General features: G+C 37.0%; 1 protein-coding gene across 1 annotated transcript in view; it reads right to left on the bottom strand.

Annotated features, from left to right (window-relative positions):
* Window positions 1–18,861, bottom strand: part of CACNA2D3 (calcium voltage-gated channel auxiliary subunit alpha2delta 3) — a 390,722-nt gene that overhangs the window by 3,702 nt on the left and 368,159 nt on the right. Inside the window, exons 34-35 of the mRNA XM_062500613.1 lie at window positions 17,291–17,346; window positions 13,752–13,863 (exon numbers count right to left, since the gene is read on the bottom strand). Of these exons, the coding sequence (XP_062356597.1) occupies window positions 13,752–13,863; window positions 17,291–17,346 (168 nt within the window). The remainder of the gene's footprint in view (window positions 1–13,751; window positions 13,864–17,290; window positions 17,347–18,861) is intronic.

Consider the following 18,861-nt stretch of genomic DNA (forward strand, 5'->3'; position numbering starts at 1 on the left):
TATGATGCTGAATAAATTACTACACAGCTAAATTACAAAGCCTAGAAACATCTTCTGTACTGCTTTATTACTGCAAGCCTTCATAATTTTTGAGTTCCTCAGTTTGGGGAATGCAGTACCTGCATTGATTGATGGAAATCATGAATTAAAGGCAGTTGAAAAAGCAGTATATTAGTTAAGTAAAAAAACTTTCTTTGATACTTTAGGAATTATATTGTAGGTATCAACTAATGACACTGACTCTGTTTACCAAACACTGAATATTCTTACAGACCTACAGTCTGCTTAGCTAGTACAGAAGTTTGTGAAGTGTCTAAGCTTATGGTGGCTGCCACAGAGCATGGGACTGCTATAAAGAACCATAAAACAGTGAAACTTTTGGCTCACTGCAGCACTTTTTTTTTCTTTAGTGCACAGTAACAACTTAACTAATATCTTGAAAAGTGAAACAACTGGCTTGTCATCCTCCCACTATAAGTAATTTCAAAAGACAATGCTTTCTTCCATCAAACAGTATACGGATGTTTCTCCTTACACAATTCCCAAACATAATGTGGAAATGAAGTTGTAAAGCCAAAATACCAACAAGTGAAAACAGAGGATTCAAGACTGAGATTGAGCCGCGAAAATAAATAAGGGCAAAAAATGTCCATTTTAGATTACTATTCCATTAATGGCTTGCACAAATAAAATACACTTCTTTCAGCTGCTGTGATTTAAGATCATTTCACAGTAATGAGATATTCTTACCCTCACCAGATCAGTGGCAAAGAAGTTTGTGCCAGTTGTAACCAGCACAGTTGCCGTGTGGCTATCCAGATAATTCACATGGCACTTCTTCCATGCCCAAACTGGATAAAGCACACAATCATCCCAGCAGCAGCTCTGCTGCCTGAGATCAGCCTTCAGTTCCCATGGAGACATGCATATGCATCTTTGAAATTCATTTTGAACATTCATGCCAGTAAGTCTCAGGAACCAAATATTCAGAGAAAACAAAAGGTGCATGAACACAGTCAGACCAAGCCTTTCAGAGACTCAGACATTCCACCAAATTACTTCACTATGTTCGCCAAGGTTCTGTTGCAAGGGAGAAAAACCTCCAGCAAACAGCTTCCATGGCTGCAGTGAGAAATAAAGTTGCTGACAAAGTAGGGAGAATGGTATTATCTTTTTGTGAGATCCAGTGTGAGTCTCTAAAGTTCCTCTTACAATAACCATTTCTGAGCACCTGCTGGTTTAAGCTGGCATTTGTGTCCCTGGTAATATGGAAACCAACACTCCAGGACTGAGTAAGGGATTTGGCTGAAGTTTATTGCTGCTTTAACAATCAAAAGAAAGTCTACATTTAAGCACCTTATTATTATGGAGAATATTTCACATTCAAAGGATAAAGCTCTTTTTTGTTTTAAGCAGTGCAAATCTTTTGATTTGAATTCTTTTCCTTTACTGCAGTATCGTCACCATCATTTGACAAGGCAGCACAGGAATTGGCTTGCATATATCTCCAAATATAAATCAGAATAAACTGTTGGGGTTTCTGTTGAAGCTACACTGAGTCAATAAGAAGCTTATTAATAATTTCTCCTCCATCTTTCATCCACTGAGGAACTAGCTTGGTTTATTTGATGTGCAGGTTCAGAGGCTTGAAACAGACCTGAAAACAAACTGTTTCTTGACTTTGTGGGGAAGGTGAGGAAGGAAGAAATCTAATACTTGAAAGGGGTAGACAGAGAAGGAGGAAGAAAATCTAGTTATGCCAAACTATTTCGTTAATGAAGAAAAAACAACAACAGAGAGCAAGTCTGCAAGGAACTGTATATTTTGAGTCAGAGTGTTATATGACAGTTTTGTCATGTTGCACACACAGTATCGGCTTCTTTTTAACCTCTTTTGGGTTTGGTCCGTATAAAAGATGTGCACAAATAAAATGCAAATTGATTTGGGGAAAAAGAAAACAACTTCATGTTTTAATTGGAAGTGAAAAATATTTGTTCAAAAAGCAATACTTAATAATCTGCTCCTTGAAAACTAATTTTTCATTGTGCAATTAAAAAGAAAGAGACTTGGACTTCAAGTACTGCTGTGTTCATAATTATATTTGCTAGTCATGCTTCTGAAGGCATGGTAAGAAAGCACACTTTGAACGTGTGTGTGGTGGCTAATGACTCTTCCCACAGAAAATCAGCTCTTTCTAACACCCTTACACAGCCTATAGCTTGGAAAGCATCACACCAGCACTGCAGTGCAGTCACACCTGCTGCCTTTCAGCACATAATTCAGGCTCCTGCATTAGAAGGGTGAGCACCTCCAATGCTGGACATGCAGAGACACAGACCTCAAGGATAATTCGGGGCAGGAACTTGGCTTTGGGGACCTGAGTCATCCTCTGCAGGAGGGTCCTTCTCTCGAAGGGATGGACAGCTTTCCTGCAGAGAAATGCATCCTGAACAGGGTGAAGCATGATACCTAAAGCTAAGTGTGGGCTACAGCACCTGTCCTTAGAGAGCCAGCCCTTTTTTTGTTGTTTTTTGTTTGTTTTTTTTTAATTTAAATTGGAATCGCTCCCTTTTATTTGTATATGTGAAAGTCGTTAAAGAGTTATAATATATATTCTATTGTTAGAATAATTTCTTCCCGAGACTATGTTTAAAAACAGAAAACCCCAACAAATCAAAACCCCCAACCTAATTCCCAAAATGTCACTTCTTTTTCATATTATAAGAATCACTTTCTTCTGTAAGGAGAAACAATTAGAATATATGCAGTACAGGAGCAGGGAACAAAGTGACACTACCCTTGCAGCACTGCCTTCTCTCCACACTGTGCTTCTTTCTCTTTCTTCCATCTTTCTTCTCTGAACCTCTGGGGTGGCAAAGTGTTAGTGAGGGAACTGGGAGAAGGACAAAGCTCTCTGGAAGAGGAGGAAGATGTTCCAAGAAGGAGGAAAGGACAGGGATGACAGGACAAGCAGTGCCCTGAGGCAAATGACATAGAGAAGCAGGTTATCTGCTGCAGGAGGTGGCTTTGCCATGAGGCCTCTGCAGTCTGTGTCCTTAGAGATTTTGGAGCATTTCCCATGTTTGTGGAAACAGGTACATCAGGACCTGTGATGTAGAGGTCACAGCAGAGCTGTTCCCTTTTTCTTTGCTGGCTGCTTCATCTCCTGACAGACCAAGTCCAGCTCACTGAGCAGCTTGAAGATCATGCACTTCTGTAAGTCACTGATTTCCCATCTTAATGCAGGTCATTGCTTCACTACAAATACCTCAATCACATGGTGCAAAATCTGTATGTGGCAGGCTTAACATCTTGTCTCTGAAATGCTTTTGGCTTCACCTTTCCTTTCCTAGCACAACTGGATCAATAACAGGCAAAGCTAAGGTAATTCTATTTCAGACACAGCAGAGATGTGTCTCATCCAGCTAAGCAAACCTAACCTTTAAGTTGTTTACTCTCCACTATTTGACTACAGCATCTGCTGTCAATGGAAATCAATATTACAGTTGAGCAGCTTATTTCTCTTTTTGCATACAGGAGAGGTCATCCATTTCCTTGTCCACTGGTGTTAAATTTTGGACAGGATATAAACTGAACACAGATGTGAGGTTTCCCCACAGCCCCAGCATAGTGAATCTTAAGGAAACTGGTTCAACAGAGAATATTTTGTATGGGAGGGTGAGCCAGGCAGCTGCAAGAGAGGGCACAGTGATAATGGGTTGTTCAGACTCAGGATCCCAACCACCACCACTGCTTGCTCGTTTGCACTGAACTGTTTTCCTTTTCCTGGCCTGCAGCCCTGCTGCCATTAGCTGGTGGCTACTGACACTGCTACAAGACTTGTTTCAGCAACAAAGAATGGCAGGGAACCTCCTGAGAGCATTCAGAAATCTCTGATTTTCAGATTCATGCCTCCCTATTTTCTTCAAACAGCTGAAGCAAAGGCTGAAAAGTGTTGGAGGGAACAGAACTAATGTCAAGCAGCATGGAATTCAGAAGACACAGGATAAAACTATGCTTGTGGGACCAGAACATTTAGAGACAGCATCTTCCCATTATACTGAAGAGTGGAAGATATTCTTTGTAATTTGGAGAGGATTTGAACACGGCAACAACACTAAAAGCAATTCAACTTGTTTAAAAACAATGCTGTGTGTTTCCTGTTAAAATTCTTTTTTTTTCTCACAGAAATACTTCATTATTGCATTTTGCTTTAAAAAAACCTTGTTCATCGATAATAACTGCTGATATATATGCCAAATTTTACAATTAATATTCTCTTTTACAAAAATCTTCTGCTGTGCTTGTAACAATAGACACTCTGCAGTAGAATATGTGGCCATGACAAACACATGGCTTAGGATTTTAGTAATACAAATATTTAAATCACTGTTCAGATTCACTTTTAATTCCATGCTCAGGAGGTTTAGCAGCCTGATTTAAGGGAAAAAAAATTGCATGTATGTATTTTCCATTTGTTTCCTTAATGACCATTGGAACACTATTACTATCTTTTAATGTCACAGTGATGACTGTGGGACTTAAAATCAAATTATGAGTAGGATGTCAGAGTATTGTGTTGCCAAATGTCACTCCTGCACATACATAATCATATCAATCATTTTTATGTGACAATAGAAAAGATCCTTTAAATACCACTTGTTTTGCTCAGGCAGAAAAATCCTACAAAGTATGGAAGAATTTCACTGCAAGTAGTTTGAACCGTAATAAACACAGGGCAGTACTTTCAAACTGGCAACCTAAACAAATGCACACAGATGTGAGGAAGTGCCTAAATTTCCATGGAACACAATGCAGATAGCCCTCAGTGGCCACTCTGGCTCCTGAGCATCATTGTAAACTCAGCCTTTTCCCTCTGGGCATTTCAGTGTATTTTTTGTCTGCAAACCTCCATTAATGAACTTGGAGTATTTTGGATTAAGATGAGTTGTAACTTTTGGATTACATTTCACATGTGTCAAATGTGATCTTTCCTATTTTTTTAGAGAAAGAGAAAAAAAAAATCCAGCATGAGGGCAGAGTAGATGGAAAATGTGCACACTGCACTCAAATATGTGTTACTCACATAACTGTCGGTTGCAAACCTTCAACCCTAATGGTCTGGAACAAACTTTAAGCATTCAGCTGAAGTGCAGATATCCACTTTGCTGTTTCCCAACTCCTATCGTGTGTTTTCCAGGCTGCTGGCCACATTTCCAACCCACCTCTCTCTAGCTTATCACATTTTTGCAATGAATGAATGAAATGTTTACATCACAATCAAGTTGCGCTACTTGTTTTTTTGGGGTTTTTTTGTGGGCTTTTTTTTCCAAATAAAGGATGATAGAGAATGAAATGTCTAATGCAATTTGTAAAAATAACATATATGCCAATAACAACATTTCTGAGAGCTGGAGCAGTATATAAATGGTTCTCTCACAGCTAATGGTTCCCTCACATGAAAAGAGCTAGATAAACTCCCAGCCTCAGGCTTGCAATCGGATCCTGACCTTATGCTAGCAAAATATTGCCACCACACACAGCCTGACTGACTGTAGTACAATTTGGTGTCAGTGCAAACATAGAGCAAAGTTTAGCACTGAGGATTTAGGTGAGAGCAGTGTCATCCTCACCGTTCCTGTGCCTGCTGAGTGCTCAGAGCCCCACAGAGCTGTGCCAGGGCTGGAACCCCTCTGCTTCAGACAGGAGCCCCCAGAAGTGCCCATCCTCACTCACTCCCTCCAGGAGGGGATGCTTTCCCAAGTAACTGATGCTCAGACAGAGTACTTGATCAACTGGATGTTAGGAATTCTGAAAACATTCAAAAACTTAGTGTACAGCCTTTAGGATGACAGAAGATCCTTAGTGCAATGAGGCACTGGACTGTTTGTAACCTTTCTAGTGCAACCACACTTCCATATGAGCTGTAGGATAATGGAGAGTTTCGGACCTCCAGGTTTAAAATGGACTGGAAATTTTTTTCAAAGAAATCAAGACCGGAAATCCCACAAACTTTAAATATTTGCCAGCATTAATGCCCCTGAACAACCCCAAGCTGAGTGTGACATACGTGGGTCTCCACAAGCAGGGTGGGTATGTGGTTCTGTGCTCACAGTGACCAACAGAGGGGAGAGAGGAACTGCCATAAAGCAAATCATAACAGAGGTCTCCTAAAGATTTTTTCTTTGACACCTGGTTAGTGAGACCACAACAGGGAGGTCAGAGAAGATATCCAGGCTGAAAATGCAGTTCCACTACAGCATGTTAGCAAATACATGTTTTTAGCAGAGTTCTTTAGCTCTACACAAGTAGTTGTGGTTTGTCTTGAGAGACATCTCAGTTTGTGTTTTTTAAAATGCTATATGATTTCTAAGCTAGGTTCTAAATATAACTTTAAGATTAAAAAGCAAGTTGATAAATTCTGGTTTAGGAAGGCTCACAGATATCATATGACATTGTAAAAGTAACTTTTGAATTGCAAGAATTGGTAACTACTCTTTTCCACAACTTTAGGTCAAGTCTCGTCTCCAATACAACTCTAGCAAGGAGCTGCATGACCGAAACTGAAATATGAAAAGCAGAAATGACCAGGAGATTCACACTAAAACACTAATAAATCCTGGAGCTAAACTGCTCAGTGGATGTGCCCACAGTGTGTTTAGCAAGGATGTTAATTTATTTCTGTTGACATAAACTTCAGCAATGATTGAGAAGGCCACATCTGAAAGACTTAAGCACACTACGTGCCATCTTTCCCATAGCCAGCTAAAACTCTCTATTGTTTTACATAATATACAAATGTTCCTTGCATGGCTCTCAAATCTTAAGATTCACATTGTTTCTCTAAGTTAAAGACTTGAAAATATCCATTAAGTTATCCCAAACCCTTTAGAAAGGAAAGTGCTCCATGTAACAATGTCTAAGCCACGTTTGCATTGTTTTGCATCTGTCTGTAATATGAATATATTACAAAATAAAATTAATGTTCCAGTATCAGTGATTCTTCACAAGTGTGCCTAGCTTTAAAAATTCATTGCAACATTTCTCAATTTCAATCATTTTTTCCTATCCCAAGCCATTGTTAATAAAAATAATATATATTACTACTCAGCTCTATATATTATGGCACACTTAAAACTTTTAAAATCCCTTGTCATTATGAAGTATCCTTTCATTGCATCAGCTACTATCATTTCATTAATATTTATTAATGCTTGCTCAAAATGTAAAATTAAGCTAACTTGTAAGCAGATGATGATTGATATTTTAATGAAGTATTGATTTTAACTATGAAGAGTGAATGGGTACAGATCATCACATTCTCCTGCAGAGGTTTTATTGGAAGTGGGGAGTTAAGAGAAAGAGTGCACATATTGTCCTACTGGTGAGAAAAAGCCTACAGCTAAACTCCATTTTCATTAAAATTCCAAAATCTTATAGTGCTTACAGAGGGAGATGGTGTATAGACAACTAAAATGCTCCAGAATTCAACAGGCATACTAAAAAAGTTCTGAAACAAAAAAAAAAAAAAAGAAAAAACCCCAAATCTCCAAGCAAACAGAAATTCTCCAGCCTTGAAAACTACCCAAGGGATTGTTAAACTGATGAGTGGCAGGCACAGACCTGCATGGTAGCTTAGATATGTCTTGCCCTATTATTTTATATACCTTTTTTCTTAAATGAAAATAGTAATTTACAGTGTTTCCTGAACTGGACATTCAAAATATACATTATCAAAGGGTAGAGTTAAATTGCCCATACAGTGAGTTTAAATTACACCTGCATGTCAAACATTATAATCACTGGTGCCTTTGAAGTGAAGAGAAAGTTACTCAGCCTGCAAGTGGAGAAGTGTGGGTAACACACAATATAACATTTTAAGCTAAGTATAAAGACCTTTAATAAACAATTCTAGCAGTTTAAATTGCATAATTTGATACTTTTTACTAGGAAAGAAGAAGGAAAAAGTATTTTTGGATCTTCTAGAGTTTTGGGGTTTGGCTAAAATAACTTTCTAGAAATACTGCTGTTGCCTCAAATTTAAAGACTTTTCAACAGCTGTAAGTATTCCACAAGTCTGGAAGATCTGCTTTTCAAAAGAGAGGTGCAAGATAATTCCATATACTTAGATTGTGATCCTTGAGACTTCAACAATGAGCCACTGAGACATGTAAAATAAAGTTTCCCTTGAAAATATTCCTTTAGCTCCGTGCACATCTAAGCAAGCTCCCAGAAATCAAGGTCTGTTCAGCATTGCAAAGACCAGTCCTGTGCAGACCTCAGCACACCTGTGACCCAACGTGGGCACACCTGTGACCCAACGTGGGCACACCTGTGACCCAACGTGGGCACAGGTCAAACCCATTCACGTGCACATCATCCCGCGGGTACCGGGCACGGCTGCTGGGAAAGCAACGGTGCAAAAACAAACGGGCTGAGCAAAGGGTGGGGAAACAGAGACAGCATTTCCCTCAGGATCATAAAAGGTTGATACAGTAAAACAAGAGTACAATCCGAAATGTCTTTTAGAAGACTGACTGTAATTTACTGCCCTAACAGCTCCAGGACAGTCACAGGGACATTCTGACACACATCGATAGAGCTCCGAAAGAGAAGAAATTGGCCCTTGATGTTTTGGTTGGTTTATGTGGCAAGCTGGTTTGTTTAGAAGTAAACTAACTACATATGAAAAGGCAAATGATTATTTATTTCATGGGAAATTGAACTGCGTATTTATTTTCACATTTTAAACATGATCAAGTACAGCAGTTTGGCAGGCTTCTACTGAGGAAGAAATGCGGAAATATTTCAGCAAATGGTGGTATGTCTTGAGATTAAGTGGGTTTTAAAAACCATTACCATTTTAACATCTGCAGATTGCACTACTCCTGACACTAATATACTCATGCCCTGAGCAGTCTGCATCTAATTTGTGTTGTTATTTATCTGTTACTGCCAAATTTGTGCATTTAGTGGACGAGTCTGAAATTTGCCATTGTAAATCCACATGAAGTGTTCAGTGTCTTCCTGATCTACACTTCCATTGCCATTTACCTCCTTTATTGACAATAAACAGCATTCAATGCCCATTCTATGAGAAAGCAAGAGAAGCAATTTGGTTTATTGATGATTTTCCTTGTTAACTAAATGTCTGCTTACTGACACTCTATTGGGATAAACAGATGATACACATGGGACAGTGTTTACTCCTATGCATTCTAACAGGCAATTTACATATGATGCCCAACAAGGTAAACCCATTCATCTTTCATATCTGGCATAATTAAAACACGCATAAATCTTTCCCAGGGTTAGGATGATTGTACCTAAATACTTCCTTGCTTCCCTAGTGACAATATGGCTTTCTTGTATTTACTTTCCTCTTTGTGTTTTAAGATTGTGAACAAAGGATCAACTAGAAACAAAACAGTTTCTCTGGGGTTTTGGTATTGACCTTGTAGACCCATGAGTGCGGCAATTAAAAGAGAAGGGGGACTTTTTTGGAACTAAGGCCAGATTTTTGATCTTCATCCAAGTCCAATATGTCATCACACATGAACAGGAAAGGTTAAAGGGGCAAATTTTTAAGCATTTGACTGTGCAACTGCTGCCTAATCTGTATACCCACAGTTTTTACAGTGAACACACAAATTTGAGAACTATGCACTCAACTGGCTCCTTGCAACTTTGAAATTTTAACATATATGTTTAAAGTATAAATAGTCAGATGACTAAATTGTTATACTCACCTTCATAGCCGTTATAGCTGAAATTAATGGTATTTTCCTAAATGAAGCTTAATGAAAACATTTGAATTTTCATGCATAAATGAGATTTGCAATTAGACAAAAGCATTTTTTTAACAAAGAGATAGGAGGATAAACTGAAAAGACTAGCAAACATTTTATGATCAAATATCTTAACAGCCATCATCCATTCTAATTTACAACTTTGACATTTTAAGGATGCTTTCCTTAGACATTTTTAGTGCAACTATAATTTGTTATGATGAGATCCCCAGAAGGCAAAAACTGGTGAGGTACCCAGTGAGCATTGCTGAAGAACATTGGTTAACACACTTATATTTAAAATTGGCTAAAATATTAGGGCAATACTTCATAAAACTACAAGCAGCACAGAGACGTTTATATAGTCTAAAACTTCAGGCTTGTTGTCCAATCAGAGACTCATCTCTGAGCAGCACAACACCTTTAAAACCCATAACAGGTACATGTGTCATTAGTGTAGCTCTGACTCCACAGAAAGAGTGACAGCTGAGACTGACAAAGAAAAACTATTTCTCTTTGCAATTAACTGCTTTCAGTGTTGAGGCTGTGATAAAACAGTCTGTAATGTAAGTTTTCAGAAGTAATGGGGTTTAATTTTTTTAGGTTTTTTTGCTGTAAAAGGGAATAGCTTACTGGAAAATATTAAACCGTTTCAGATTTTTCAAAAAAATCCCAGTTTTTCTCTCTTGTTGACAGTGCTTAGAAAATGTGGGTTGACTTGTTTTTGATTGTTATTTAAATAACAGATTAATTTAATAATAATTGGGATATTGAATAACAACAAATTATGGGGTGGCACAGCCAAACCCTGACCCTAATGACATTCTTATGTTAATTCTTATTTTCTTTTAGGCTCCTGCTTTCTTAATAAAACCTATATTTTTGAAAATTGTTTTTAAATGTTGCAATTTATCCCAAAGTAGTTTGCTTGTAAGAGATAAGTTTACATATAGGGAATGCATTTTATATGTCTCTATATATTTAGTACCTGACTCAAAGCCTGCTTAAGTGCATAGGTGTCTTTCCATTGAAAGAGTTCCCAGAGATGGCTGAAAATGTGAGCCAGCTATTAAAAAATGCAGGTAGTCCTTTTTACTGTGTGATTTATTTTAGGATACTTGAATTTACATCCAAATACACATGATTAAATTTATGATTGGAAATGAATTTTCATTACTGTAGTTGGTAACTGTCCCTCTTTGCATGGGCAGAGCATCTCTACAAGATGAGTAACAGCAAAGCCAGGACAGAATAAACCTGAGCCTCTGCCCCTCACCCTGTGACCCTGCTGGCTATGACTGTGACTTTGTTAGCAAAACCACAGTATTTGTGCCCCAAAATGTCTTATCTAAGTAACATTATATGGTTTCAATTAACATCAGTCATCATTTTTACTTCTGCTAAGAGACTTTTTAGTCTCCACAAGGGCTCTATAGTAGTGCCTGGCACTGCAGGAACAAAAGCCAGGGACTGGAGTATCTTCTGACACAAACTTTCTTAAAGCAGAGTATTTGCACAACTTTTGTTTGCAAACGTGTTCACAATAAATTGACTTTTCTAGTGTCTTTCAAGTAGTTTTTCAGTATTCCACGGGGTGCATAATCAGGTAAATATTTACAATTACCTTCTTCTATTTGCAATAAATATTTGCAATGATATATCACAGATTAATTTATGACATGATCCAAGGAGGACACAGAAAATAATCTCACTGGTTCAGAGTGATGTTGCACAGGTTAAGCATCAGACACAGTGTCAGCTCCAAACTTACTGTATAAAAGATTGAATCTAAATTCTGACTGGTTGAACCCATCATTCTTGAATTACAAATATTAAGCAATACACTTGCTTGTAAAAATATTTATTGGTACTGAGGCTATGAAACAGAAAACTGGGTCAGAAGATGTAGGTCTGCAAAGGACTTTGGGTCAAATTCCTTAGCTGTTCTGCGGGTAAGTGTCCTGGGTTATAACAAAAATATTTGGAATCCAATGCAGTCTGCAATCCTAGATGCAATTTGTAGATTGTTAATGACAGTGGGTAAACGATATAACGAACAACTTTCCCATGAGAATCTAATAGTTCTTCTGGATTATTTCTTTAGGTTTTGCCGTTGCTTGTGGAGAAAAATAATGGGTGCCTTGAGATCAGTTTGCAGCTTACAGGGATTTCTTTTATTTTTTTTTCCACTGTGGAATACAAAATGTTTTTCTATGAAAAAGATCTTAGTGCATTATTTTTGAAATACTATAATTTTCACTAAACTCAGTTTCCAACTTGGTGCTTTCCAAGTATTGCAGAATTGTATTATTTTTGAAACGTATTTCCTTTGACCTGAAGTTACCTAGGAACACAGACTAAAATCTGTATTCCTCTGAGAAAACCTAGTCCTGTTAAATTAATCTTCTTTGCATGGAATCATGTCTGTTTGCAATATTTAAACAGAATCTTACAATGGTTAGGGCTTGAAGGGACCTTAAAGACTATCTGGTTCCAGCCCCCCTGCCATGGCAGGGACCTTCCATTAGACCAGGGTGCTGAAAACTCCATCCAACCTGGCCAGGAGCACCTCCAGGACTGCATGATAATTTACTGCACAACTTCTCAGTAACCTCCTGTTAAATTATCACAAAATAAGGTTGCTTAAATTCTACAATGCTGGCACGAAGCACTCACAGCAGAGTAACCTTCATTGTATTTGATATGTCAAGTGGAAAAATCATGGCTTGATTTTGTTGAGTTTGTACTGTTCAGGCAGGGGGACCTTTTGTTGCACTTAAAGGGTTCCAGAGCATCAATTTACAAAGCACTCTCATACTTCTCTTCCACAAAGCCATATAAAACCAATTATTCATACTAGACATTAGCAATTTCCTTCTACTTAAAAGTTGGTCAGTACTAAATGAAAACTGAATATTAGCACTTAAAATTTATTTCCAGTGTACTTACTCCTATTTCCTGTTTTAAAGTAATGAAAATATCAAGAAAATTTAGGAGTAAGTACAGAAGCACACCTATTGACTTCAAAGTGAAGTTTTCACTTTTATTTGCTAATTGCATATTGATTTAGCCTGGAAAGGAAGAGCTACGTAACAATTTTTGTTTAACTTATAAATTCCTCCTGACATTTATATTGATGGACAAATTATTACTGTAAATACTAATCTCCCTGGCGATGACAACCTCTCAGCATAAAGGAAATCCAATTAAGAGACTTATCAAAGTGCAGAAATTTGCATAAGCAATACCTATGCAATTCCACAAGTAAAATGTACCAGAACAGTCAAAATGTCACAGCACATGGACACCAAATGCAGAGAAAATACATTTTCAGTGTGAAAGAGGAAAACTAGACTGAAGTCTTCCTCTTCTTTTAGCTTGATAAGGGACAAGTTTACAGCAGCACTGGTAGAAATGACATTACAGCACTGTCATGTGAGATTTGTTATTACTAACTCAGCTTCCCAGCACTGAAAGTTTGGAGAATAGATTTAATCGTCTCCCACTCTTTCAGGCTAACAGTTCCAAGAAGGAAACTCTGGCATTCCAGTAAAACAACCAGATCTCACTGTACCACAAGGGAATTCCTAACCTATCCAGCAGGGTTGCACTCCTGGACAGGAGACTGAAGATCACTTACCTTTTGAATCTAAATCTTACAGCCAATGCCCTTAGAACACTGCCTGCTTTTAGGAAAACTATTAAAACATTCACAATTTGAAATTAACATAAGCCTCTACTGCTTTTACATTTTTTTTGGGTAGAAAATAATAGGCACGGCTTTAATTTAAGAGCACCAAACTTTTAAATGACCCCTGTAAGAGGAGAAATGACACCTTGACAGAGGTCAGTACATAGGATAAAACACAACAGACCTGCACGTTCTTCAACACAGCCTTGAATAATTCAGTTTTATTGCTTTGTCACAAACAGTTGTATAAAAAAAATATTGAAAGGGCTTACTTGAAACAGTCATCGCAAGCAATATTCCCCGTGGTCTCCTTTATAGTGCGCTCGGAAACAAAGGCTGGATATTCAGTATCACAGGGCTCTAGGGTTTGTTTCAACCTCTGCGCTATAGGCACAGGAAAAAACATCTTGATGTGAGCATGAGAGGAACAGCACACAAAATTGTGAACAACATGAGATGCTGTATTACAGAGCTCGCAGAGAACGGAAATGTTACTCAGCTTCTGCCACCCTGTGAGATTTCCTAGGCAGTGCATAACACTATTTTTTCAATTAAATTAAAAAAAAAAAAAAGTTTATCCATGGAATGTAATTCCATCACTGTTGAAGTAGTTATTAATGGTTTAGCCACTGCCAACCTACGTTACATTTATGCACAAGATTTTATTATTTCTGGGAAAATCCAAGATGGATTTACTGTCATTTTTATCTCTTTGGTGCTCTGCATCACTAACCTTTATTCGTGGGAGTTTACATTTATTTGATACGTAAATTGTGATATATTTTACTGAAGCCAAAACATCTATTTTATATTACAGCTTGGGAATCTTTGGAGGGTTTCATCAGTTAAAATAACTGTGTGGGTGGGAGAAGCAGAAGAGTTACTTTACCCAACAGCAATGCTTGTTATCTGCTTCCCAAAATAGTAATAATTAAGACTCCATAGTACCTTTAATCTGAAGTCCTTACAATGCAAGGAAAGAGTGTCACTATTTCTATCTTAAAGATTGGGAAACTGAGTTACCAGGAAGCAGTGGGGCTGGTTCAAGGTCAAACTACAGGACAGCAGCTCTTCTGACTCTCACACTCAAGTATCTGTCACAGAGTGCTTCTCCCTCATTCCCCTTCTCTTTCCTCCCCACCCCTTCATTCTTCCTAAACACAGAGATACGCTTTGCACATCAGCACAAATGTTAACCCTATCTTAAACTAATTGCTAAGTGAGAAAACAAGATGAGATAGGACAAAAATAGGTTACACTGAGCAGGCTCTCGGGCTGGACAGACCTTCCCCTGGAGATGATTTGTTTCAGAGTGAGTGGTGCATCCACTGAGCAGTGCCAGGGGAGCCACCACATCTGCATTTCCAATCCCACCAGAGCATCCATTTCTGAACTGTTCACAGATTTTGTATAGAATTAAAAAAAAAATATTCCACCACATGCACAGATCTCAAAGAAGTACTAAAGCTGGTCAGAAATGTTTTGTTATTTCTGATGTTTCCACCATGGTTGCGACATATTTAATAGTTTAGCATTTTTTAGAAAATTGTCTTACTAGCTCTACTGCACCTCTTCCTTTTCTCTTTTGTTCTCCTTATCTGTTGTGAAGAATGACTGGAGTTTATCACCTGTGTTTTGAGTCCACCCTCACCTGTATCAACATGTGGCTTGTGTAACAAGGAGGCTGACAAAGATTCTTTGGTCTCAGATTTCCTGCACCTCACCAGAGTCCAGAAGACGATGGGGTTGTCCAAGGTTTAGGGCTTTTTCTCTCTCATTTACAAATGTGATTACAATTACAAGATCTTGTGCAGAAGTATTGAGTGTTTCCCAGATTCCCGGGGTTTGGCAAATGGGCAGGTGTGTGTGGACCCTCCAGCATCTTCATAGTATGTCATTCTATTAATGTCACATTTTGAATGGGAAGCAATTTTTCCACTCAAGGAACCTTTTTAATTTTAATTTTATTTTTTTTTCCCCGAGCTTTGTTAAGCATTGCTAAGTAAAAAAATAAATGTGCAAGTTCATTAATTTTAATTTCATGGAGTATAAGTCAGAAATATTACAACTCTCAGTGGTAACATAGCATTTACAGAAGAACATACCTAAGCATGTGCTTTTCTCTCCTGCTCTCTTGTGCAATATCTTCATCTTTTTATTCCCGAAATATGCTGCTTCCAAACCAACACCCCTTGCTACCTAACCAGGTATGAGCTGGGCAAAATTTCAATATTTCAATACCTAAATTTCAATACCTAAAAGTATTGACATTCCAGTGAGCATGATGAGGGACTATTTCCAATACTCTTAACTCAAAGAAATGGAGCAAGTGACTTGTGAAATTAAAACTTCATTGTCAACTATAACTTTAATGGAAATTTCTCAATACTACTGGCTCATCAAAGTGCTGCATTAATAGTTTTTTTTTAAATAAAAGGAAGTTTGCAAGTTATTATTGTCTCTTCTGTAATGAGTGTACCCTCAAAACACAAATCAGGCATTCATTTTCATGAGATGAAGAGGGATGTTGTGTTTGAAAGGTATTTTCTTTAGCATACAATGCAAGTGCACTGGATGTTTCATGTCAGGATATATTAAGACATATTTGTACAGTACACTTGAAAAAAAAAAATTGTTTATTTCCTACACGGGCTGCTTTGGCTGCTCTGCAAACACCAAGGACTAGGACAGGCACAGCTGCCATTCCTCAAGGAACAGTTTTTGCATTTTCTGGGTCTAGCACAGCAAACCTGACTGTCCTTCACAGCCTCAGTGTTAGGGATGGCTCTCTTTATGCTTAGGGAAATCACTGAACAGTTGGTTTTGGTTTTTAGGGGCCTGACTGATACTTTAGCTTCAGACAGAATATTATTTTGGCATAAAGACAGCCTAGTATCCAGGCAATGCAAATATTAAATGAAGCCTAAAGCAGGAATTTTATCCCCTGCTTTGCTAAGAAATATGCAAAAATGAAGCTGAAGAATTTAGTTTAAATCCTTACACCAGTCAATGACACACAGCACAATTTGCCTATTAACTTGTCACTTGAAAAGCACTGCTCTTGTAAAGTGGCCTTTACTTTTGAGCAACACTTCTGAAAATGCCATAGGAAGTCTGTTAAAATATAAAAAGACAGCTTACACTGAAAACCTCCCATTGTAAGTGGAACTATTATAAATTTCTGTTATTTCAAATGAAGCTTCTGCATTTAAAAAAATATTTTGAGTAAATTGGATTTTAATACATTTAAATGTCTGCTTTAAATGGAATGATAAAAATAAAGATCAGCCTTTTTAGCATAAAACCTATTATCTTAAGGTATAAAAATTATTTTTGTATGAAATAATAGAGTTGGTCATATTTCTGCACACTTCTTTTGAATTGGCATATGTCAGCACAATAACTCTACTACCTTTTATGGCATCTCTAGGAAAAAAAAAATAGAGAGGCTGTATAACTAAAAAAGGCCAGTGTAATTGTGTTATTCACAAAGATTGTTTTGGAATGAAGAGATAAGTTTTTTTAAAAAAACATATTTAATCTTTATCTACTCTTTTAACTTTTCTGTTATAATAGTGTTTTGTGTTCCTAGAGTGCACAAAAGCACTCGGTGGTTATTCATAGAAGATCTTAATTCTCTTGTGTTTTGGGAAACATTAACACAGAAGAGGATGCTGGCATAGGAGGAAAACTATTATCAGATGTTTATTATTTAATCTAAAACAGTGTACACACATCTGAATTTCAAAAGTCCGATTTACTCTAGGCATTTCTGTCATTTTGCCAGGAAAAAAAAAAAAATCACACTTACCTTTAGCTGTTAGATCAGAGTGCCACCAACTGCATAGATTAAATTCCACCAGGAACCTGGAGAAATTATTAAAGTTTTCACATTACCCACAGAATGTTTTCAAAACACTAAACTGGCAGCAGCTTGATGATGTTAATCCTATTTTAAATAAAAGCTAACACAGAACTGAAATTCAAGTTACTGGCATAACTCTGGGATTAGCAACTACTGCTATTCTCATATTTTTACTGTTTTTTAATTCTGAAAACTTATTATGAAATTAACCCCATCAATAAATCATATATTTACACGTTTTTAATTTAAAATATTGATTGCATTTGAAGTGTCCATTAAAATTCTCAAAGCATGGCAGCACACACTATTTTTGCTGTTGAACATTATTTCTTCATCGTGCATGTATTTTGACTCAGATAAAATGCCATGGGATTATAACTATTCTGGCTACCATACAGGAATACACATAAAATAGTTTATTCTATTAATTCTCAAATTGAATTAATAAAGCCATTTTATTTCTAAGAGCAGAAAAGATTAACCACTGCCTAATAAACTGTAACTAAATTGTAAAGAACACTAAAATACACCATGACTTACTTGGAAGAACGGACTGAAACAAGTCAGTCAATAAACTGTTTTAAGAGTAAAGAATGTGAAAACAACATCCAGTTCATCATATGCTCATGAATCTACAAGATCTATAAACATAGAAAATTTCTTAAAATTTTCAAATCTGTGATATGTAGCATCAGTCTCATTTTAACATAATATCTTTCTCTTATATTCACTTAGAAAGCTACATTTAAGATCAATCACTGCCCTCTGGCAGCAGCCATTCAGTTAATTCTCCTTAACTCTTATTCTGAACTTTGAAAGAAGTACATACAATTCACAATTAAACAAAATGTCTACAAGAAAAAAATCAGTTCTGTGTCAGTAAAGATAAAATTCACTCATATCTCCAGCTCTGCTTTCAGATAAGAAGAATATAGCTGCATAACACAACATATTTTAAGGTCTCCTGTTCTCCATATGATATTGTTATTTCTTAGGCACCTTCTCTTAAAGATAATGATCATTATAAATTAACTAGGAATTTTAGAAGAATTAATGGAGATAAAAAATTCAGCAGCATCCAAGTACACCTTCCTTGGCACTGTAATGGGTCCATCCTACAGAGTTTTATGGAGTGACAAACAATAGAGTGGGTCAGCGTAACAAGTTTCTCTTCTGACAGCAGCCCACCCAAGCAGCATCACAAACAGCCAGTCATGTATCTAAAATTTAACAGGAACTACGGAAAGAAATTTGGGTTGCGTATTGTGATCTGCAAAACAGAGACATGCAGATATAAATGAAGACCATGAATGCAATAAAAGTGAAACTGCAGTTATACGGCCAAAATTTTCTCTGATTTTAAAAAAGCAGAATTGGAAAAAAAAAAATTGACAAATATTACTATGTTTAAAATAATGTAAGAAAAGCAGCACAATGCATGTAAAATGCAAAAGGTAAAAATACTAATATACAAAAGTGCAAGTATTTAGTAATTCATAGAAATATTCATTACATTC

The sequence above is a fragment of the Cinclus cinclus genome, chromosome 12 (assembly GCF_963662255.1).
Source record: "Cinclus cinclus chromosome 12, bCinCin1.1, whole genome shotgun sequence".
Taxonomy (NCBI): domain Eukaryota; kingdom Metazoa; phylum Chordata; class Aves; order Passeriformes; family Cinclidae; genus Cinclus; species Cinclus cinclus.